This window comes from Colossoma macropomum, unplaced genomic scaffold, assembly GCF_904425465.1.
Source record: "Colossoma macropomum unplaced genomic scaffold, Colossoma_macropomum, whole genome shotgun sequence".
Taxonomy (NCBI): domain Eukaryota; kingdom Metazoa; phylum Chordata; class Actinopteri; order Characiformes; family Serrasalmidae; genus Colossoma; species Colossoma macropomum.
Window position 1 is genome coordinate 89815 of NW_023495305.1, and position 24240 is coordinate 114054.

A 24240-nucleotide genomic window follows, 5' to 3' on the forward strand; every position below is an offset into this window, starting at 1 on the left:
GTGTATTTAAACATAGCAAATTACCAGTATGTTTAGAACTATTCCGCATATGCAAACCCTTTATACAATTAGCACATACCAAGTGTCACAAGGGCAGGAAAACAGAGCAAAAAAGTTTACACATATTTACCATAAAGAGTAAGGACACCATCGCAGATGGAATTCCTTTCTTCCTTTTATGGGAACAAACAAGTTTGTTAAAAACTGTGTTGGGCACAATTTGTAAGCTTCCTATGCTCAAAATGTGTACAGCTGAAATGCCATGGTTACATGGTTACTCTCTGTGCTCAGAAGTATTTGTTCTTCTAGTGAAAAAGACTATGCATATGGTAGAAAATAACAGAAACACCACACAAAATATTCATACTCACTGGACATTTTAGCAGGGTAACCTACAATTTATAGGTGAACAGTTACTATGACGTATTCCTAGTACATACATGACACTGTGGATCAAGGAATGATAAATGCCTGCACAACTTTGGATATGGAATGTTCCCTCCGTCTGGCACCCGCTATCATGCCTCGTTCGAACTCCAATAATTCACATTACCTTGCCCTGAGCACACTGGCCAGTGTTCAGCCTCACTTCACAACTTATACAGGTGTGGGTGTTCCCAACCCGTCTCCCGAGGTAACGCCACTTCATAATCAGTTTATATACTGCTATCCAATGACTTTTGGCACGTCGGTGTATGTGGTAACTGTAACAGATAAAGTGACCAATGAGTATTTAATGTGGTGTTTGTTACTGTGCACACTCCCTATATCATGACATGAAACATGACAATAAATGAGGAATACATAAAGTTCAATTTAACGTTACAGCTACACAAGTGGCCTTATAACAAGAAACAACAGATGGCTCAGTTTAACCACAGACTCAGCTAATCTCACTGCCTTACAGTTTTGAACCCTGAATGCTTGGCCTGACCAGCCTCTCTATTTCTCTCACTGACAACATCTCCATAGAATATTCTCTGACTGTCATGGGTGCAGTCTCATATTTCCCCCGTTATATCAAAAACAGGCCTGCAAACCCCAGAGGGTGCCCGTGAGTGAGTTCTCAAAGAATGTGGGTGAATGGAGCTAAATGGCTATAAACTGAATGTTAAAATAGTTTCTAATCACTTGCCCAGAACTTTCCTTTAATTTCAAAATGTAGAAGAATGTTTTTCAGTAAAAAATGTATGTTTCCTTTTTTTTTACAGCAAATGGGTTTGTGGCAGCAGGATGCTAATATTACTGCTACTGAATGCTGATTGGTTGGTGAGCGGAGCAGCTCCCTGGCTGTTCGTGTTCATGTTATGGACGTACATGGGGCACCGTTTTAAACTCCTATAACTTCAGTTCAAAAGCTCTTAAAAATATAACAGCGTTGAGCGAATGCTTTACACTGTTCTGTATTCAAGACAACAATGTATTCTTTTATATTAAAAATGTTTAAGAAATTATAAACTATGATTTTGCTCAAATGCTCCGTCTTAACCCATTCATTTTGGACTCACTCAGGAGCGCCCTCTAGCGTTTGAGAAACCCAGGGGACATTACAGAGTGGAATTCTCCTTTTTACAAATTCTCTGGTGACACGACTGACCTCACCTGGTCCTCACTGAGAACAGCTAGGTCCAGCTTACAGTTTACAGTCAGTGCTCAAATCAGTAGGAGTCAATACAGTCGATAGGAGTGGAGCTCAGATGCAGTTCACTGTCTCACCAGCAGAGGGATATAGAGAGATATTACACTGAACTGCACTGCAGCCCATGACACAAACAGCAGCCCACCAAGCATGCAGCAGAGAAAAACCGAGTTGCTGAGTATGTACGCGGTGTGGTTTAGTTTCTTGATATACTTATACATATTATTTGAAATCAGTTCAGTGCATAAACATCTTGTTTCTTATCCCTTCACAGGACAGCGCAAATCAACTTTATTAAGCTGTATGTCTGAGCTGAACCGCAGGGGGCAGCATAGATCGTGTGGAAAATGAGAACTGAAAAAGCCACAAAACCACACACACTTTCAGACAAAGCCAAACGAACAGGACTTTGCTAGTTTTTTACATATTACATATTTAAAGACACAACAGACCTTAGCCCCATTTTTTTAATGTTGTGTCAGCAGTCTTAGACAGGCTTGGCGGGGTCTGTGAAATAAACAAAATATTGTTTATTTGTTTGTTGTATTTATGCTCTGTGGATATTGTAGTACTACTTTTATACTTTTTTTTTTTTCAAATTTTGGTTGGAAACAAAAAAGGTTAAATTCTTTAAACACCAAATGGAAGTCCTAGAGGCGTCACTGACTATGAATACGAGCTGTAGTCTAACCAGGTTTCAGTCATACTGCCAGCTTTAAATAAAACATGCAATATCTTTTATAAGTTTAAATGTCTGTGTTTAATCTACAACAGCCAGAAAATGTTTGTGAATTGGCAATAGCTTTGCTCCAAATGCTGTAGCGTTCACTGCTATGAAAGGAGACACAGCTTTTGCACAAGTCATAGTGCTTTATTAACAGCAGTAGTCAGCCACATCTAGGCCATACATAAACTCAACTTTTCTACAGCAGTTAGCTCTAACCCAAACTTATATCTCCTCTTGCAGTGCTCAGCTCTCAGACCCCCCTGCCAAGGTCCTTCCTGTCTCACCATATAACCACACTGCCAGTGAGCTAGCCCCACCTTACAGCAAGAGTCTTTGTTGAAAAAAAAAACAGTGAATAAATGCTGCAGAATATTTACCCCAACACTAACAGGAAAAAACAAAAAAATGAGCATTATCATTAAGGTGTTTTTTTTCATGGTTTTGACCTTGTCTTGATGTTTATGGCCCCAACTGAGGGCCTAGCTTTAATAGTCATGGTTCACCACTGACAAACAGCAATGAGCAACTTTTACTGTATGAAAGTGTTTCATACAGTACTGATTGACATTCTTTATACTTATGAATAAACATGCAGTTCCTCAGAAGGGAGACTCTGATGACAGGTGGACTTCCATATGCTTATTACAAATGATTCTTTATTGGTAAACGAGTAAATATGAGTAAGACATTTCAAAATGAATCTGGACTACAACTACAACTGAAGGCATTTGTAACTTGATTAGTAGTCATTTTGTGCAACATGACTCTCAACAGTTTCTATCTGGAAGCAGTACATGGTCAGACTCAGGAAACCTCAGACTTTATCTCTGGAAAATGTGGTTCACATTGCAAAGTTATTTATGTTGTAGAGACTGAACAGCTGTAAGCAGCCATTGGTGACAAGAATATAAATATATATAAACAGAAATATAATATATAATTGATCTGTGTTTTGGCCAGTTCAGTTATATTTGATCATACTTAACATGACATTTTGGTCCTGTTATTATAAGTTTGTGTATTTTGGATGATGAAAAGACTGACAGTTCACAGGGGTGCCACAGTGTCCCACAAGAGAATAACTCATGTTTAGACAAAGGTTATTATAAAATCCTAATATTCACAAGATGTTGCAGAGTGGAAATCCATGGGCAATGGGCAATTATAATATTATAATATTTTAACTGTTGAAGGCTTTCAAAGTTACTTATTGTAACTAGATACAATCGATACAACTGACACAATCAGTCATTCTTAATGGTAAATGATATAAATTCACCTGAAAACTCTTCAACTTCAGCCTATTCGGACACAGAGCTGCGGAGATATTTCTTGCATTTTTCTAATTACCTGAGATAATTTTGACAAACAGTGCAAAAATGGCCAATATGTATCAAACTTCTCCAAATACAAATGTTCTGTGATCAGTTTCTGCTTTTTTAAATACCATGGATAGGACTACATGGACTGAAGAGACTTGATCTTAGATCAGTGTTCTCACTTGAGTCACACATGGCACTCAGGGCATTAAAAGTGATTGTTGTTGACTGTTAGTTTTATAACATAAATTCAATTGATACATTTTAGTACCTCATGACCTCATTTAGAGTTTGTTTCACTATTGGAGTTCCTTTTGTTCACGATGACACAACTATGTAATGATAACCTGGCATGAAAAACGCACTAATAATCTACATTTTGGAGAGGAGGTTCTTTAGTGTGATTTTCTGAATGCTGAGCCAGATCTGGTTGAGTCAGGTGACATTTTTGTAGGGTCTTTCACATAAAAGGCCTGATTTGGTCATTTGATGTTTGTGTGAATGCTCTTGCAAGTTTTTATAGGGTCAGGATCCACTTTGTCCATGCATTAGTTCTAATACTTCTAACATTAGACCTTTAGACCTCTCCTTTTCAAATTGTAAAATGTTGTGTTCGAACTGTCTAAAATCTTTAAACGCAACTGGAGTTACTTTTTTGGGTGGGTGTTTTGCATATAAATACGTATTTTGGAGTTTTTGCGTTTGCAGTCTCTCCTTTCCTTCATTGGTGTTTCTGCTTTGCAATCAGTCATGTGAGGAGGACCTCTGACCAATCAAAGGCCTGGCTGGTGTAACTGGGGGGAGGAGCCTAAGCTTTAAAAGGAATCCTTAGAAATGGCTGGAGAGAGGACTGATCAATTGTGTGCTGTGTTTTAGGTTGTGTTTTTAAATCGTGTGTTGGTGCGTTTGTTTTTGGTATTTTACCTGCACATGTTTATTTTTTGTTTTACAAGAGATTGTTTGATTATTTGTACCACCTGGGGCTTCAACCAGGTAAAAGGAATGTGCCACATAGGCCACATTACTGGCCAGGGAACAAGTGTAGAACAGTTCACTTTTGTTTCACCTAAGTACTTTTTGTTTCAGTGTAGGCAAGCATGGTTAGGTTTTATTTTGTTCTTTTCTTTGTTCTTTTCTTTCTTCTTACAGTTTGAACTTCTGGTGTGGTACTAGGTATCATAGCACACCATTTGATTATGGTTGGTTTTAATAAAATGGCTTCAAAAGCTCTATTGGTTGGTTCCTCAAGCTTTTAACCTGTCACCACCAGTTCAGTCTTTTAATGCCACATGTTGCTGGTCCCACAGCCCCTAGACAAAACATGGGGTCGTAACATGTTTCTAAATAGAGGGGGCGCAAAAGCTTCAACATGTTTTGAGTCACTGTTTGGAGGAAGCAGCACTAAATCTGCCTGTTTATACTGAACTGTAAGTATTAAAGCTGATCTTGGATTCTCCACCTTCATGTGGGCTTCTGTGTCACACATGCTCGTTATCTTCTCCTCCAGCTGAAGAAACACAGACTGTATCTGAACTGTATTATGAGGTGAAGATCAGGATTTGCTTGTGCACCAATTTCAGGTTATTATGTCATTACTTACAACATTTAATAACAAACTTTTTAAAACATTTATTTTGTACTAATTCTCTTCATTTCTGTGGGAATCAGCAGAGCTTTCAGAGATCACTGATGGACTGTGAACCTTCACACTGGACACATCAGAGAAGCTTATTCAGCTTGTTTGTTCACTGTGTTCAAGCAAAAAAGCAGTTCTGTCTTCACAGCTGATACATTTACAGTTTTTTATTAGTGGACTTTGTCACAACTCTGCAGAAACCACAAAAATATCACATGTAGCAGGAGTAGTGCTCAAAAGTGAAGATTTAGCTTCAGTTCACAATAATATACTGTATAATAAACTGTATAATTTATAGACATCCTAGAAGAGTGGATGTTACTGAGTCTCTGACGTCCCTCACTGATCCTCATAGTTTAATCATGAGTGTGTAAGCAGCACACAGCATAAACAGTAGGTGAGCTTTTTAGAGCATCTGCTTGTGGGACTTGATGATGCTGGACTGGGTGGTGAGAGACTTTGGCTGTTGAATGCAGACTGTTAGAATGGGAAGGTATAGGTGACGTAGGGTTCTTTAGTTAGAGTTTACGTCAGACTCTTTTTTGTTTGAGCCTATAGAAATATGTACCAGAGGGTTTAAGAACCCTCCATCTAGATTTACTGTTGCAGAACTGTACAGACCTGGTTTGAAGGTCTGTCGTCAAGGGTACAAACTTGGAAAGACCAGTGACGGGACAAGGTCAAGAGGTTATAGTCAACATACAGCTCAACTTTTTTTATAGCACTGAACATAACATTTACAATATAAAACTAGAGCAACGAAGTACAGTTAGAACTGGACTTTGCATATACTGACCAATGATAGCAGAGCTGGCCTAATGAAATTGGTTTGATAAAGTTTAATGACTGTAGAAATGCATAGAGTTTAAACTGTGCTCTACATATGAACATACAACAATCTCCCCATTACTTTTTTTCCAAGTAATGTTGTTGTGTTCCATTCATTATGAAATTTAAACTATGTAAAGAGCAGCAGGCATTGTCAAATTATATCACAAGCTGAAAAATGAAAAGTGGAGATAAGAGGTTTTGTTCTGAAAGCAGAAATATGACCATGACCTAATGGTTAACATTACCACAAATAATTTTAAATATAAAGTTTATCATCTTGAACGAACAGTTTCTGTGTTTCTCTCTGTGACAAAATTTCCTAGAATGGGTGATAACATGCTTATTGTGGTTTATCTGTATTTTACTTCAGCTTTGTAGGTCTGATCGGTGGAGTTAGTGCTGAAAGGCCTTGTGCTCTGCTTGTCACTTCAGAAACATAGTAAAGCTCACTTGTGCACACATTCACACCAGTCAGTCCTTATATGTCATGTTCATTGAGAATAAAGTCATATCTATAGAGCAAATTCAGCACCACCCAGAAAGTTAGTGTAATCATACATAACAATAATGACAGGCCAGATTCACTGTTTTTAGTTTTCATCATTAATTTAAAAGCAGTATCATCTGTCCATGTACATTGAACAGAAGAACCGGATAGGTGATGTTAGTCAGAGCTCACATTAGGATTCATTTTTGCTCTTTCCAAGTTATATATATACTATACTTATATATACTAGTGTGTGTAAGGACGCTGGTTTAGGCAGGCCTGCCACCCATATCAAGTTAATTGCCCCTGGGCACAAATCTTTGGTAATCAACTTTTTCTGGGTGGTCAGTGATTTTGTTATTACAGCAAGTTAAACAAGGCCTATGCAGCACCACAGTGGCAGCATAGTAAATGCAATGTTGGCACATCACTGTAACAAGTGCTTTTTTTTCAATTGAGACAAAATAGTGGCAAGATTAAGCACACAGTAATGAGAACACAGTTTAACATAAACCCAACAACCAATGCAACATTTATCTGTAAGTATGTATCCATTCTTGAGAAGTTAACCCCAGTGAAGATGACGTAAATTACAATCAGACCGCTGAAATGTGCATAAAGGGAGAAAAACAGCAAACTTAAAAACCCAAACTGTCCAGCAGCCTAGCTAAAGTATCCTGCTGCAGTGAGCATGAAATATTCAGTCTTTTCTTCCATTTATATCTTACCTCTGATGATGCAGAGCACTGCTGATGAGGACGAATCAACTTCCAGGTGGTTGACATTTTATAAGTGTCAGATCTTACAGATCCCTCAGGAACATCTTTTGAATGCCTGGAGCTCCAAATTCAAAGCAGATTCATATGGATGCTAGCTCAATGCTATAAACCTGAAAACCTGAGTAAGATAATGAATGACAGTGTGATGGTTACCAAGCAAAAATTAGAGGAGAAAAATAAAGTGATGCTTAGGTAAGCTGTGGAGCGCCAGGATTACAATCAGCCATAACACAAAATTACACCGTAGTCCAACAGCAAACTGGCATTCAAATGTAGTATTGCATTGCGTCGCAAGGCTTGCTGGATGTCTACACTGGAAACGTTAAGTGCACATAAAAATATAAACAAACACAGACCTATCAAAAGATGCTTTACTGACAGAGCTGTCCAGCTGTGGTTTGGGACATGAATTTAAGAGTTTGTAACAGGTTATGTTTTATTCTCATATATAACATCAGTAGTCTAAACTCCACAGTTAAAATAGCATTATACTGCCGTGATGGTGGGCAGTTCGCTTCCCCTAACTGGTATCTCCATAGCTAGCTAACCTAACTAGCTAACAAATGATGGAAGGGTCAAACAGATCCCTGGGTCACTTTCTCTCACTCTCAGATGGTGTAGACAACTTTAATGATTAGAATGGAAGCATTTGGGTTTAGTTGCTCTTGCTCGCATTGTTTGCTGTCAGGACACGCTATTCGTTAATTTTTCCCTTTATACTACCAGTAAAGTTCCCACTGTGAGTCAAAACAGCTGTTTAGATTTTCTCATAATTGCTCGCAGGGGCCCCTTGTGGCTCAGGCCCCTGGGCATGCACCCATAAACCCATTCAATGATCCAGGGGCCTGTCTTTAGGATACACTAGTGCAGGAGTGTTTTTACCTAGTTTGAAACCCTTAGTTTCTCCAAGGGTACAAACATGGTCTGGCAAATGGAGGGGCAACATCAAAAGGTTATAGCCAAGGTACAGAGCTTACTGTATACAGCACTTATAACACTGTTACATACAATTTACAAAGTAAAACTAGAAGAACAAATTACACTTATTATTAGAGTTTGCATATTATCATTGTAATATCTACTGGCTCGCATGTCAATATTAAAATATAAAAACACACATTATTTAAACGAACAGTGTCATGTATTTCTTGCACATCATAATGTGTTTTTTTTTGTCTGTCATTGAAAGTCTGATCTGCATGTTGGCGACGATTATGAAAGTGCAGTTAATTACAAAACAAATGCTTTTTTTCTAACATACAGGCAGGGCAGGTACTTAATTTCTGGTTTCTTTGTTGTTTTATATATCCAAATCACACAATGTTAATACACATAAAGGAATCTTGAACGCTGCTGCTTAATGCTTTACCAGACTTTACTACAACTGTAAAGGGTCAGCCTGTGCTGCCGACTGCCAGCAGAGGGCAACGGCAGCGAGGCACTGTTACTCCACGAGGCTCAAAATCCCAAAATACCAAGGGGTAATCAGTGTCAACCAGGTGCCCCTGTTGGTAACAGCATTTAAAGCCATGGCAGACAGCTCACCCTTGTCACACCTTTGTAGAGGGGTGACTGGTATGGTACTTAGCCCAGGTGGGTATAAAAAAAAAAAAATAGAGAAAACAAAGAACAGAAAACAGAGCACTGATCTAAGCTAGGTGATAGAAAGAGAAAAAGGAAAGAAGGAAAAATGTTTAGATTTAAGACAAAGGGGAAAAAAAATAAAATTAAAAAAAGAGAGAGAAAGAAAGCAGAGGCTGAAGTATAGTCAGCCCCCCCACCCCCCCTTTCCTCTGAGAGGTGTTTTGGTTTGGGCATTTATTTGGTTTCTTGAATTAATCTTTTGTTTGTGTTGCCATTCTTGGTGTTTTCCTTTGTTTGATTTTTCCTGCCACTTTCCCCCCACCATTCAGAGGGGTGTAATTCCGCCTGTCACCTGTGCTCCACAGTGGCGCAGTGGTAGGGCACTTGGCTTGCAAGGCCAGGGTTGCTGTTTAGAATTCAGCTGAGGGTTACTCCTGTCCAACCGTATGCAACACACTCACTGTCCCCACATTATTTCTTACAATCTGTCACACTATAGAATTGCCAAGAGGGTGAATAAATAAGTATTTGTTTATATTGTTTTAATTTATCAGTTTTAAGGCCCCTCCTCACGGGTTTTCCTCTCTGCGCTTGGGTCCGCTCCCTGACCGTCCCGTGACAACAACTTAGTGCATGCATTGTGTTTTCACTGTAATTACAATAAAATATCATAGGTGTGGGAGATTTTGTGGGGAAAAGATACACTTAAATATCCATGTATAAAATATAAACTATGCACTTTTCTCAAGAATGATTTGGAGGAATCCACCCCACGGGGCATTAGTGCTGACCTTCATGCTATGACTGTAAAACTGCATAGGGATTATACTGTACTCTTCATATAAAAACACATAACATGCAATTTATGTCTAATCACCCATAAGACATAAAGATCATAAAAAGTGCTATACTTCATAAACACACCATCCTCCTCCCCCATTGAATCTGCTATCATTCCCCCTGATTTGCTTTTTTATTGTTTGACTACTACTTTCAGGAGACTATATTATTGGACTGTGGAAATGTGTGGGGTTAGTACACAGCATTAGGTTGAACAAGTCTGAACTAACCTGACAAAAAAGACTACTATCAAAATTATGACCATAACCTGATGGTAAATATTATATTTAACGTAACTCATGGCAATGATTGACATCTTTTCTATTCTTGAACAAACAGTTTCTGTCTGTGTCAAAGTTTCCAAGCATAGGTGTTAACATGGTCACTGTGGTTTCTGTGCATTTTGCTTCAGCTTTGGGGGTTTGATCGGTGGAGGAGGTGCTAAAAGGCCTTGTACTCTGCTTGTCACTTTAGTAACACAGTAAATTTTACAGATTCACAGATTTCAGCTTTCATGAGTAAAGTAAAATATATTAGCATCCGTTCATGTATACAGAAAAGAACTCCAATTAAAAGTTAAATAAATAAATAAAACACTCAGTGCCTCATAATACTGAGCTGTTGTCTGCACTTGTCTGCATATACAGCCAGTAAGAGCATTTCAGTACAGCAAGCTCAGGAGGATATAGTTAATGGATAAAAGCTAATCAGTGTTGCATCAAATGGACACTACACAACTGATCAACAGAGTGCACTCAATCCCCAAAATCCTGCTGACTCACACACTTCATGTTTATTTTTGTATCATTTGCCAAATTAGAACTGGTTTCGGCACGTTCTGTTTTTTTATTTATGCATGAGTGAAATTTAATATTTTTTTCCTGATAATCCATGAAGTGACCAGACAGGCCCTTGAAGCATGTGAAAGTGAATCACACTCAAAAAGACGGATACAGAATAAACAACAAGTGCCATCTCGTTGGTCACACAGTCACAGAGTATCAGTTGAGGTTTGAGAGCGGAGAAGAGTTATTTAGAGGGTTGTGGTCTGACTTTGTTCTTTTCTTGTGAAGCAGTGGCAAAGACCTCTTCACTCAATAAGGGATCAAAACTCAGTGATGCAGAAAGCTCCATGACGACAGCAGACCTGAACTCAGCTTAATTTTTTTTCAATACTTAAAACTCTTCCAGGAAATCACAAAATCATCTCAGATAACATCAGCGTTCATGATTCCACAACAAAAACAGATATCCATGGAAGATATGAAAGGCAAAAAATTATATTAACCAATAAGAAAGTTCTTTTTTTTTGGCATAACTTTTTTGTGGACTAATGAGTCAAAAGTAAAACTTTTCGGTAGACATGGGTCCCCTAACATCTGGTGTAAAGCTATTACAATATTCTACTACTAATAACATACCAACAGTAAAATATGTTGGTGGTAGTGTGATGGTGTAGGGATGCTTCACTGCTTTAAGTCCTGGGTGTTTTGCCATAATTAATGGAACCATGAATTCTGCTTTCTACTGCAGAACAATGTTCAGTCAGAACAAAGGCAGTTTAAAAGCAGCCGTTCCTCAAAAGCCCTCCAATATCGCTAAATTAAAGCAATTCTATAAAGAAGAATGGGACAATTCCTCCACAGTGATAGTTTTAGTTATAGGAAGCATTTAGTTGCTGTTGTTGTTGTTGTTGTTGTTGTTGTTGTTGTTGTTTTTGTTGTTGTTGCTGTTAGGTGAGGCAGAACAAGTTAAGTTTAAGGGGGCATTTACACATAGTTACTACAGGTGTTACAAAACTTATTTCCTTAAATAAAATGTAATGATTTTGTAAGATGATCTTAAGCCATGTAGTGACAAATCTGCAAAAATGGGGAATAAATGAGGGGGCAAATACTGATTCACTGCACTGTAGCTTGGAAGGTCAGAGTAATATTTCAAAAATGGTTTGACAGAATTTTTTGGTGAAATTGAAATTTTTGCTGGATTTTTTTTCCCTGATAATCCATGAAGTGACCAGACAGGCCCGTGAAGCATGTGAAAGTGAATTACACTCAAAAAGACGGATACAGAATAAACAACAAGTGCCATCTCGTTGGTCACACAGTCACAGAGTATCCGTCGAGGTTTGAGAGCAGAGAAGAGTTATTTAGAGGGTTGTGGTCTGACTTTGTTCTTTTCTTGTGAAACGGCAGCAAAGACCTCTTCACTCAATAAAGGATTGAAACTCAGTGACGCAGAAAGCTCCATGACGACAGCAGACCTGAACTCAGCTTGATTTTAATACTTGGATTTAATCTCAATTACAAATAGATTGTAAAGAAATTAAAACAGAAAAACTGGAAAGCAAACCTCAAATGATATTGGCAATCTAAACAAAGAAAGAAACACACACAGCTGCATTCAGACAATCACACCATGCAGTAAATCACACATATGCACCTTCCAGCTTGAGTCCAGAGCAGCACAGAATCTGATTTCAGACCTCTCACTACCTCTAATAGTAAGACGGATGATCTGTTTGCACTTAAGCTCCATGAACTCAACATGGCAAACTATGTTTACTGACTGCTTGCATGATAATCAATAGCATCTTCAACACCAGTCATGTTTAGCATTACATATAGAAACAGATGAAGCTCTCTCTGTTATTCCTTTTTCAAACTTGCTGCCATATTTGGACACACAGTTTCAGGACTGTAGATGATTGAGGACTCAAGACGATTAAAACTGTTAATCACTGATACTGGTAAAATCCCTGCATTTACAGTGCTGGGAAAAAGTATTTGTTAAAAAAATAAAATGTAAAATTTTACCTGATTTTTCATCTTTGTACATTTTTGTACAATTGTTTCAGGTCCTCAGAGAAAATATAAACGTGTAAAATATATTATATATATATATATTATATATATATTTTATATATATTTATGTGTGTGTGTGTGTGTGTGTGTGTGTGTGTATAATATTTTATTTATTTATTTTTTTATTTTATCTTAATGATCACTTCACTTATTGGAGGAACATCATTCAACACCAAATGATCATGTGTGAAAGGATGATAGTTGATAATTTGGTGACCACTTTATTTTAGTGGTCCTTTTTAGATTAAATAAACACTCAATGGACTCTCAGTAACATTAATGATGTAACAGCAGTGAATACATTTCAGTAGATTTTCAAGAAACTTTTAACTGCATAAATAAAATTGGTTTATAATTTGCTGAATTCAGTTGTTTTCCCTTTTATTTGGTGTCCAATATTCAGATGCTTTATTACTGTTACTTCACTGATATGTTGTTGATGAACTCTTAGAGTATTAATAAATAATTTACGAAGGAACACTCAATTGTCTTACCGATTATTTATTTATTTTTTTTTCTTTCCAAGCTTTGTTACTGCCAGCCCTGATACTACACATCACTTAAAGAGAACCTTTCTAGCACTGTGAAGTAGGCCAAAAGATCTCAAAAAGCAGCATCAAGCTGCGAAAATACAAAACAAAAGAAGAGCTGTTAAAATATGTCAGTCTAGAAAGTGTTAGCCATTTCTAAGGCTCTGGAACTTCAGCAAAAACCGGCGAGAGCCATTATCTTCAAATGGAGAAAACTTGGAACAGTGCTGAATCTTCCAAGAAGTGAAAGGCCTACCAACATTCTTCCAAGAGCACAGCAGCAACTCATCCAGGAGTTCATCTCAGATAACATCAGCGTTCATGATTCCACAACAAAAAGAGATCTCCATGGAAATTATGTTAACCAATAAGAAAGTTTTTTGAGTGTTCCTTTTGTCAAGCCATGTCTGCAAAAATGGGGAATAAATGAGGGGGCAAATACTGATTCACTGCACTGTAGCTTGGTAGGTCAGAGTAATATTTCAAAATATTTTAAAAGTTTAACAGATTTAAGTTCTGATCCTTTACATATTTGATTTATACAAATGTTGGTGCTGAAGAGTTCTGTCTCTCTCTGTGATGTGTGAGTGTAAGAACACAGGAAGCGTTGATTGTTGAACACTTTGCTCAGTCAGTCAGTCATTACGGGGACAGTATGGAGTTCAGGTCACTCTCTGTAATACTCTGTGAGTAAATGTTCTCTTTCTGTCTGTATGAAGTTGTTCATATTCAGTCTGAGGGTTCTGAGAGTATCTATGTAGTTTGACGTGTACAAAAAATATAGCATCTACTCTGCATTGTGGGTCATCAATAAACATGCATTTTTGTGTGCTTAAGACACAATGACATTTTCATATAAACTATTAAATTAACATTAAATTAAAAGAGATTATGTCTGAGTAAATCTTAACGATTTAAAATATAGCCTCAAACTATGCTGAAAACATTTCACTCACTTTTGTAATGTTGAATTATAATGGCTTTGTGTGTTTCTCATTCAAATTCTTTGGATTAAAAAAAGTGATAAAGTATTACATTTTCCATTTTCCATTCATTTAAGGTAATTGTGTATGTGTGTGTGTGTGTGTGTGTGTGTGTGTGTGTGTGTGTGTGTGTGTGTGTGTATATATATTTTTTTTTGTATTTTTTATATATATTTTTTTTTGGTGATCACTTATTTTCTGCTAGTCAGGCAACCTTTCATCACAATATTAAAGAACTGAAGCAAACCAAAAACAGATTTCTTTACTAACCAGAGCAAACAGTATGTTATTAACATTTATCAAAAAGTCATGAATGTCCTCAAACTTCCACACCATCTGCAATATGTTCCCACTTGTTGTTGTGGGTGATGGTAACAGTAAGGAATTAAACAGCTTTTATAAGAAGGTGTTTCTGTGGCGTCCAGTATAATCTTTGAATATGTTTAAAATTGATTAATTGGTGATTGTGGTTTGGGAATTAATTATTGATTATGATGACTTCAGGTCTAGTGCTGAGTCTAGTGTTTATTCTTCATCTTAATAATTTTTCAGTGTTATGAGTTTTTTGTATAACATGGTAAAGCATAATGTGTCTTACTGTATCTTAATCATTTCAATATGTTTCTAAAACAAGGATAAAAATAGCAATTCTCAGCCATTTTGTAAAGTAGTTCTGTGCATGTCCATAACATAATGAGCTTGATAAAATGTTTTCTTCTTCTTTAATATGCAGTGTTTACAGTAAAGACTTAAAATAATTCTAATTTAGACACATTGTCCAGTTGTTGTGGTGTGAAAAAGTCAGTTTGGTGATTTAATTCTTTTTTAAAAGGTTTTTTTGAGAAATCTTCATCCATTAGTTAAATCTTAAATATTCTGCATCTTAATTTTTACTGTTGTCAGATCAGAAATTGTGTATTTTATCTGTTCTTGTGCTGGATGTGAAAGCTGGTTTGTGATTTTAGCTGTTGAATGGTGATGATCTGATCTGTGTATGATCTGTATGTTCTTTAACTCTCAGTCTTATGCAGTGTTTTATACAGTCTAATCATGTGTTAGTGACAGTATCAGTGGTGGTGGTCAGTGCTGTTGTAGACGTGCTGTGAGACTCTGCAGTGTTTGGTGGTGGTCAGTGCTCTGTGATAAACACACTGATGTGCTGAATTTACTTTATTCTAGATTAATGAAATATAAGGTGAATGTTGCTGCAGTGGGACACTTTCAGAAACATTACTTTCTCCAGCTCAGCAAACCTTTATAAAAAGCTCAACCTTTTCTTTTACAGAAACAGTACAAAGGAAACACAAACACAGACAGAATGATCTTCTTAGAACCTCTGTTGATCAGCTCTGGATGTTAAAACGGGAGCCGAAATTGACAGTATTGTTAAAATTTACAGACTTGGACTGTCTGGGGGTCCCTGAGGATCAATATGAGAACTATTGCATCCTCTATAAAAATCGGACAGAAAATGATACATGGCTATTTCTGCCATTTTAATCTACTCTTTTCTGTTAACAACATGGTTTCTCATCACTGTTGCTGGTTCATTCTGTCACTGTGGCGGCAAACAACCATGAAAATGAGCTCAAAACAATTCTAAGAATAAAGCACAGACTATGTCAAGTTGACATAAAGTTGATGTCAGTCTGTGTTGGTCAGTCGGTGTGTTCTTTTGCTCTATACCTAAATTAACCTACAACAAAATATAAAATAATTCTTCTTTTTGAATATTTTAGTGTGTGTTTTATTTTATTTTATTTTTTAATTTATTTATTTATTTTGTTAATGTTGTACTTGCACAGTAACTCCTCTGGCAGCAAATTTAAAGTAGTTTAAGGAGCCTCACCAAATTCTCAGAATAGATCACCAGCAAGATGCTCAATAAAATGTTAAAAAACATTTTTAATCGTTCATTTAACTTGTAATATGTATGAAAATGAAGTTTAGGGCTAATATCTGGGTGTCTGTGAAAGAAAATCTCAAAGAAATCTCAAATCTAAAATTTCCCAGCTAGTTCTGTGTTTTTTTTGTTTGTTTTTTAGAAAACAGTAAAGTTGTTTGTATAATAATAATAATAATAATGATGATGATGATGATGATGATGATGATGATGATGATGATGATAATGATACGATGATGATAATGATAATAATAATAATAATAAAATCAAATACAAGCCTCTCGATCTAATCTATATTTGCCAGTAGTTACTTTTGATAACTATAATCATTTGTGTGTGTGTGTGTGTGTGTGTGTGTGTGTGTGTGTGTGTGTGTGTGTGTACATATAATGTATTTACATAGAAGCCCCTTAAAATGACTTGTGGGGCTGTCTCAGTTTACAGTAACACTCTTTTTCTTGCTAATATGACAATGATAAAGTGATTTTTTTTTCTTTAGAACAAAACCTCACATCCCAAAGGAGACACAAAGGAAAAACTTTAACTTTTAATGTACATTAAAGTAACAATATTTTATTCTGAGTTACCATAGATCGTTTTAATGGTTCATTAAATTTTGACACCGCATAAACAGCAGCTGGCATTTTTTTCCATTGCAAATTAAAAAGTATGAAAGTATGAGCTCAGTAATAACCTTTCATCTATACACACATAAATATGGAGGATCAATATTAAGTGTTTACCAATAATCACTCTATTACATCAACACAGTTTAGTCAGGTCTCTCTCTGTAATACTCTGTGAGTAAATGTTCTCTGTCTTCATCAGAGTCAGAGCTCCTGTATGAAGTTGTTAATATGCTTCTGTGTGATTAAGCAACTGTATGTAGTTCAGGAGGGTGTGTGTAGACACTGGCGCTAATTAAGGGGTGATGTTTTTGAAAGTGATTTAATGAAAACTAAAACAGCAGCTGTGTGAATGAAGACACACCACATGGACACTGAGAACAGTGTCTGTTAGTGTACAGCAGCTCTCTGAGGCTTGTGTGTGGCAGGAGCAATGCAGAACGTGTTTTTTGACACGCCTGTCAAATGATTTTCAAACTGAAAATAAGTTAACATATTCTGTACATAGAGAATATTTAAATCTGTCAATTTCTTGCAAATATAGTGCACAATATGCATTTATTTCCTGAGTTTAACATATTGCAAAAAAAAGGCAAATAAGCAATAATTTTGCATTAAAATTTGCAAAAGTGTGTTCTTTTGTAGAGAATGTGTAACTTATTTTCACTTAGACCATCAACACATCATTTTAACAGGGGCGCCCACATACGCACATGACAGTATGATGTTAACAGGTCAGAACCTTTTACACACGTCCCAGACACAGTGTGGTATTTAGAGAACAGATGTGGAGGTGAGTTTTTTCAGTGCACCACACACGCAATGCAGCAAAATACAATGGCACAAACTATTGAAAATCAATAAAAATTGCAACATTATGCAATTACTTTCTAAGCTAAAATACATCCACATTTGGAGTGCTGGTTTGTCAAAGATGGTCTGCAACTTGAAGCAGACTATTCAGTTACCTCGTATGTCTGGCTAATACCTTTTATTCAGCTTATTCAAGTACACACATCATTCAGAATGGTGCTACCAGGTTACCTTTGTTGTTTCTTAAGTAGCGATGATGTGAAGATGCTGAAGAAGTCTTTGCTGACACCACATTACTTGCATAAGATGTTTATTACAAAGTAAAATGGTATCATATCAAGCACTATAAAGTACCTGAGAGAGGATCCGTGCCAATTGTGTCCCCTCCAGAACAGAATATCCAACTGTTTATATAGGGTGCTTGTTGTTGAAAAAGCAAACTGAACATATGGCCCTTTTACATTGATCTCATCTATGTGGAACTAAGAGATAGACCTTTGGACCAGGGGGCCTTTAACGTAAACATTTCAAATCCTGCAGGACAGATAACACAGAGGACTTCAGACCTCACCTTATACTTACAGAAGTTTAAGAGTGTTTTTACCTTCTTCTATAAAACTATTCTTCTAAATACACCTCACCTTCTTGGAAAGTCAGAGCTCTAAAGGTGTGAGAACTGTGAAGAAGACCTGTTTTGATATTTATATTGGCTCTTTACTCTGGCAAATTTGAGTGAAATGAGGAGTTTGTGTCATGAACAACATGAGTATGACTGAAAGCTCTATTCCAGATAATACATGCCATTTGTAAATAATATTCTTTTTTTTAATATGATTTTTTAAAATTGTTTTTGCTTTTTTTTTTAAATTGATTTACAGGCCATCCGATATGACAATGTAGTAACTGTAACCTCAGATGTACTTTTTCACCTAGTTTTAGGTTTAAATTGCTGTGTCGTGCTTTGAGTCATAAATTCTACTGCGATATTATTTCATAATAATTCATCATATTTTCTTTTTCTGTCTTTATTTTAGTGCTGATTGTCCTCATCCACGATGGAAATACTGATGGTAAATCTTGAAATTTTACAAGTACATGAACAGAATTTTTTTTATTTTTGATTTACATTTAGTTAAATAAATTAAATAATTAAATAAACCTTTCCTTTAATTTATGACTATGAAAAGTGTCTCAAATCAGTGAAATCACAAGTATTAACATGTTTATTGCATGTTTAAGATGAGCGCTATATGTAAATTAAGCTGATCCTGTTGATGTTTAGTAGATCAGTGTAGATCAAAGATGTCTTTTCTTTAAGGACAAAAAATTAGTCTCCTTGCGTGTTTAAGGTGGTGGTAACTTCAGGCTCCTGCAGATGGCATTTTGGACGAGGATGATCAGGATATAAATACATGTGGCGTGCTGATGGGATTCAAAGATTGAGAAGAGGTGGTACAGTGCAGTGAATGTCTCATTCAATGTGTGGGAAATGGGTTGCAAAGCAGATGTTAAGGAGTGATTGCATTTGGGTGTGCCAAAGGCCATAGTGTGAAGAAAGTAGCTGAATTTGCAGGTGTATCAAAGCATACAGTCACACAGGTTGACCAGCAGTGGCAAAAATCACAGTCTACAGGAAATTCTTGTCAGAATTGTGGCTGAAAGACGAAACTGATGGACAGGGACCGCTGGCATGTTTCACGCCTTGGGAATAAAAATCGTTTTGCTTCCAGCCAAGAATTGCTTCTTGAAGTCAGCGCAGGTCCTTCACAACCAATTCCTGAAAGAACTCTATGAACATATGAAGCAAAGTGGCACGCAAGAGGCCTTTGCTCACAAAATTGCCTGGTTACAGTGGGTGAGGAAACACAAAAATTGGACTGTTCATGACTGGAAACGTATTATCTGGTCAGATGAATCCCGTTTCTGCCTGAATGTGATGCTAGGTGTCATGTTTATCGTAAACCTCAGGAATGAAGGCTGTGTGCAATGGTGATTGCGTGTAAGGTGTGGTTCAAGCTGCAGGAGGCTCTGTGATGTTCTGGGTGTGTTTCCATTACGTGGAAATGGGTCCTTTGGTTGAGGTGACAGTAAATTTGAACCACAGTGCTTACATTGAGCTGCTGGACAACCAGGTTTTGTCTTTTGCTCATCATCTTGCCGAGGAACATACCCTTCCTATCCCTGTATGCCAAGATGTCAATTCTCACGCTCACAGGGCTGCAAATGTGACTGATTAGCATGAACATTCAAGACTGGCCTGTTGTTATTCGTGCTTGTGCAGGTATTACACGCTATTAGGTACATTTCAGTCCCAGGTGAGTGAGCTTATCAGCCAGTGGTTAAAATTAAAGAGCCTCCTGACCAGAAAGAAATATTCATATGAGACACTGTCACACTAAAACGTGAAAGAAAGAAGGGAGAAGGCAGTGTGTGGATTTACAGCTGGTTTAAGAGCGGAATAGACATTCAGCTCTCCGAAAAGCAAGCTGAATACACTTTTAAAGTGACAGCAAATGACAATGCTGAATTTTATCTGGAATGGATTAGGAACAAAAACAGATGATGAAACAAATAGGACAGAAATCAGTAAACCAGTTGAACTCTGTGTCTGGTAATTTTGTTTATCTTTAACTCACTGCAGAATTTTCAGTTTCACTGAGTCTGTGACATGTATTAGTAAAACAAGTAAAATACATAATTTTTGATGTAGTATAATGTTAATGTATATAGTAAACATGAATCTGTTTTACAAAATTTCCTAAGTTAAACCTTTTTAAAAACATTTATAAAATATACTGTGCGCTACTACTAAAATGATCATTCTTCATGGTGTAGATATGCACTGATAAGATCATCGGAATAAATTGGTCTGAGTGTATTTAATTTTGTTTCCACAGAGAGACCAAAAGCTATCGTGTCCATACAACCTGATAAACAGGTGTTTATAGGAGAGACTGTCACTCTCAGATGTGACATACAGGGAGAAGGAGTCTCTAACTGGCAGTACAGCTGGAATAAATATGATCCATACAGACCTGTCAGTAATGAACAGCAGTACAGAATCAACTCTGTTACAGAGTCTCACAGAGGAAAATACACCTGTGAAGGAAAAGAGAGAGGAAGATTACGCTACTCACAGATCAGTGACGCTGTTAGACTGACTGTATCAGGTGAGTGTGATCATCTCTTCAGCATTCATTAACCTCAGTATCACAGCAATACAGATGAGACCAGATGTTTAGTTTGTTTATTTAGAGTCAGTTTCAGTAATATACTCTGAATATGCACTGCTGTTCTCTTCTTTCTGTAGATCTACCCAGAGCTACACTGACTGTAGAACCGGAGAGTCCTGTGTTCAGAGGAGAGTCAGTCACTCTGAAGTGTGAGATTATCACTCATGATGGATGGACATATCAGTGGTATAAACAGGATACATGGCGTAGCTTGACTGCAGTGTCTCAGTCTGTGTATTACACTGTAAACAGAGACACTCTCACCATCAGAGAAGATGCTGTGATTAATGGAGATCAGTATCAGTGTAGAGGAGAGAGGCGTTACAGACCAACATCATCACAGTACACTAACTTTGTTACACTCACTGTAAAGGGTGAGAGCATAAATATAATTTCTGCTTAATTAGATTATTAATACAGTGTAGCAGGTTGGGGTATTGCAGTATTTTCACTGACCATGTTTTACAGCCCTGAAATCTCTGGAGTTACCACATGATCTTGCCTTTATCCAGGCACGGCCCCAAGGGTGCTGGGTGCTCAAACACCCCCTGAAAATCGTTCAGCACCCTGCAACACTGTGATGATTGATCACAGGCCCATCCAATCAAAGGGGACAATGTTAATTAAGATGCATTTGTTCAGGTGGTGAAATTTGATTTGTTCTCTGTGAGCTCTGTCACTGTATTATGGCCAAACCGATCATTACGTTCTCCGTTAAACTTCACCTCATTTCCTCAGCCCTCAATTGCTTTTGGCCTGATGTTATGACTGTGGGATGCAGCGCACTTGGAAATTGTATCTACCAAGTTGACCTACCTAAAAAATGATTACTGCCTACATCACTGGTGTGTGCATCACTAAAATGCAATGTGTAACTGTGAAGAGCAACAGTACATGCAGAGTTAAAGACTAGTCGATGAAACGTGGGTAAACAAGCCTCAGTCGTGCTCTTGAATATTGGAAACTTCATACTGAATCTTCATATTGAATGACTGGGGAAAAACAGCCACCCCTGCTGGGCGAAGCTTGCGTAACATGCTGTGTTAGCCTTTTTTTTTTCTCCATATTTTACCCATCTAGTGTATACAGAACCCCTTCACCGAGTAAAGGTTTTGCCATTTCTACGCATGTTTTCCTTTATTCGTGGTCACAATTTCTTTATTCATTCACATGATTAACAATTTGTTCTCTCATTTTCATTGAATTGTGTGCATGTGTGTGGTGTTTTAGTTTGTGGCTATATTTTCACAATGCATAACACATGAATGTTTCTGTGTGTATTTAATTTGTATTTAATGATGTTAAAACCCTGAACATTTCTTTCTGTAATTGTGTGACACTCCTAACACTGCAGCTTGATTCGTGAGCAGAAACAGTGATAAGCAGCTGCACTGTGTCTTCATCTCTGTTAAATACAATCATTAGAAAGTGCAGTTTAGTGAAGGTTGTGATTGTGGTTTATTGTCTTTCTTCATTTCTCCACAAAACTGCAGCTGCACTGATGACTCTCTGGGCTGTTTGCTGATTCTAAAGCCCTGCTGTGAAGGGGAGCTACAATGTCTTCATCAAACCTAATTAGCACATCTCTGTTCATTATCGCATCAAACTAACACATCAAAACCAATCAGGCAGTTTCTGGAAGCTGTTGGGCTACTTCTGCACATTACTTTGTTACTTTTGACATGAGATTATTTTAATCTTTAATTTGGCAATAGTGTTTCCAATGCTGACATGTAATGCTTTGTTTGGTAGATAAATTGAGTGTTTAGGTTGGGAGTTTAGTGTCTGCACTGTCTGAACTGTGTGCTTCATCTCTGCAGAAAAACCTAAACCTGAACTCACATCAAGCCATAAAGGAGCTGCACTGATAGGAAATCCAGTGGTTCTGTACTGTAAGCTGGATCAGTCAGCTGGATGGAAGTTTTACTGGATCAAACACACACAGAACCCTGAGAATGAGATCAAGACTGAAACACACTCCTACGCCATCAGCTCAGTTAGTGTCTCTGATGGAGGACAATACTGGTGCAGAGCTGGGAGAGGAGACCCAGTCTACTACACTCACTACAGTGATGCTCTCTGGATACGTGTTACTGGTAAACTTTCTGCTACTGATCTGGTGCTAAACATGGCCTATAAACTGCACAGCCTATACACAGCTTCATGATCAGTGCACCTATACCATTTTAAAGTTTTATTAAGGCTGTGTGGGAACTTCAGATCAAGCCTGCTGTGTGAACAGGAAAGTAGAAAGTAGCTCAAGCCTAGTTTTGATTTGTCTGACTGACTGCCTAAAAGGGGAGTTATGCAAGAATCTGAATTGTGAAAATTTGCTGTAATTCAATCACTCAGCTGTGAACAAAGTCAGAGTGTTTTGATGTGGCATGGTACTCACTTATTATTTCTTTATAGTGGTGGTGATGGGAACCAGCAGTCGCAGTGTCAACAACTTTATTTAGTGTCCAAAACCAGCAGTGAAGCTACACGTTTTTTTTATTTTATTTTATTTTTTTTTATATGTAACGTTGACAGTGGTAAAATAATGTATCATTATTATTTTTCCTTATAACATCCTGCATGTACTTTAAAAGTGTGTTTCAGGCTGAACCTTATCTCAAAACTAAAGTGAAACAATGTCTTATGCATGAGGCAATGTCTTCATAACCATTTCATGTAATAACTCTCTGTGGGAGCTTTAAGAGGCATCAAACATTTTAGACATTTTGTTCCTATCACCACCACTGTGAACAAAATCTGAACTGGCAAATTTCTCCAGAATGGCTCAGTTCAAATCAAACTACTCTGAATGACTTTGTTTAAATAATAATGATTTAATTACACAAATATTCAGAAAAACATTGTAGAATTCCCCTTTGTCAAGCTGTTTCAAGGATGTAAAAGATGCATAGATTTGTTTGGAGATGTTTGAACATGGTTAAGCAAATACTTTAACAGATCTAAAATGACTACTTATTGTATTACTATTAATTGTATTTATTTAAAGAGCAAATAAACACTTACTGCCCAATTTAAAGTCTTTTTAAATATAAAATGTGTGCCTGAAATATATGCACAATTCTGTACATCATTAAAAAGGGAGAGGTACCATCGTATGCAAATTACATTTTGTTGATCAAAGTTGATCAGACTGTAGAGATGAAAATATGGATACTGAAGTATGATACAAAGCATGATCCTGACATCCTGAAAAAAAAATCATTCCTCACATTTCCTTTAGTGTCTTCATAACCAACCCAAATCCAAATCATATATAATTAGCACATCTCTGTTCATTATTGCATCAATCTAACACACCAAAACCAATCAGGCAGTTTCTGGGAGCTGTTGGCCTACTTCTGCACATTACTTTGTTACTTTGACATGGGATTATTTTAATCTTTAATTTGGCAAAGATGTTTCCAATGCTGACATATAATGCTTTGTTT

General features: G+C 37.1%; 1 protein-coding gene across 1 annotated transcript; it reads left to right on the plus strand.

Annotated features, from left to right (window-relative positions):
* Window positions 1–520: 520 nt before the first annotated feature.
* On the plus strand, window positions 521–22961 carry LOC118801708 (leukocyte immunoglobulin-like receptor subfamily B member 2). The gene is made up of 7 exons (XM_036562072.1): window positions 521–634; window positions 1000–1058; window positions 2607–2668; window positions 18596–18631; window positions 20459–20731; window positions 20872–21168; window positions 22615–22961. Exons 1-7 carry the CDS (start codon window positions 521–523, stop codon window positions 22959–22961), a joined length of 1188 nt encoding a protein of 395 aa, XP_036417965.1.
* Window positions 22962–24240: the final 1279 nt, after the last annotated feature.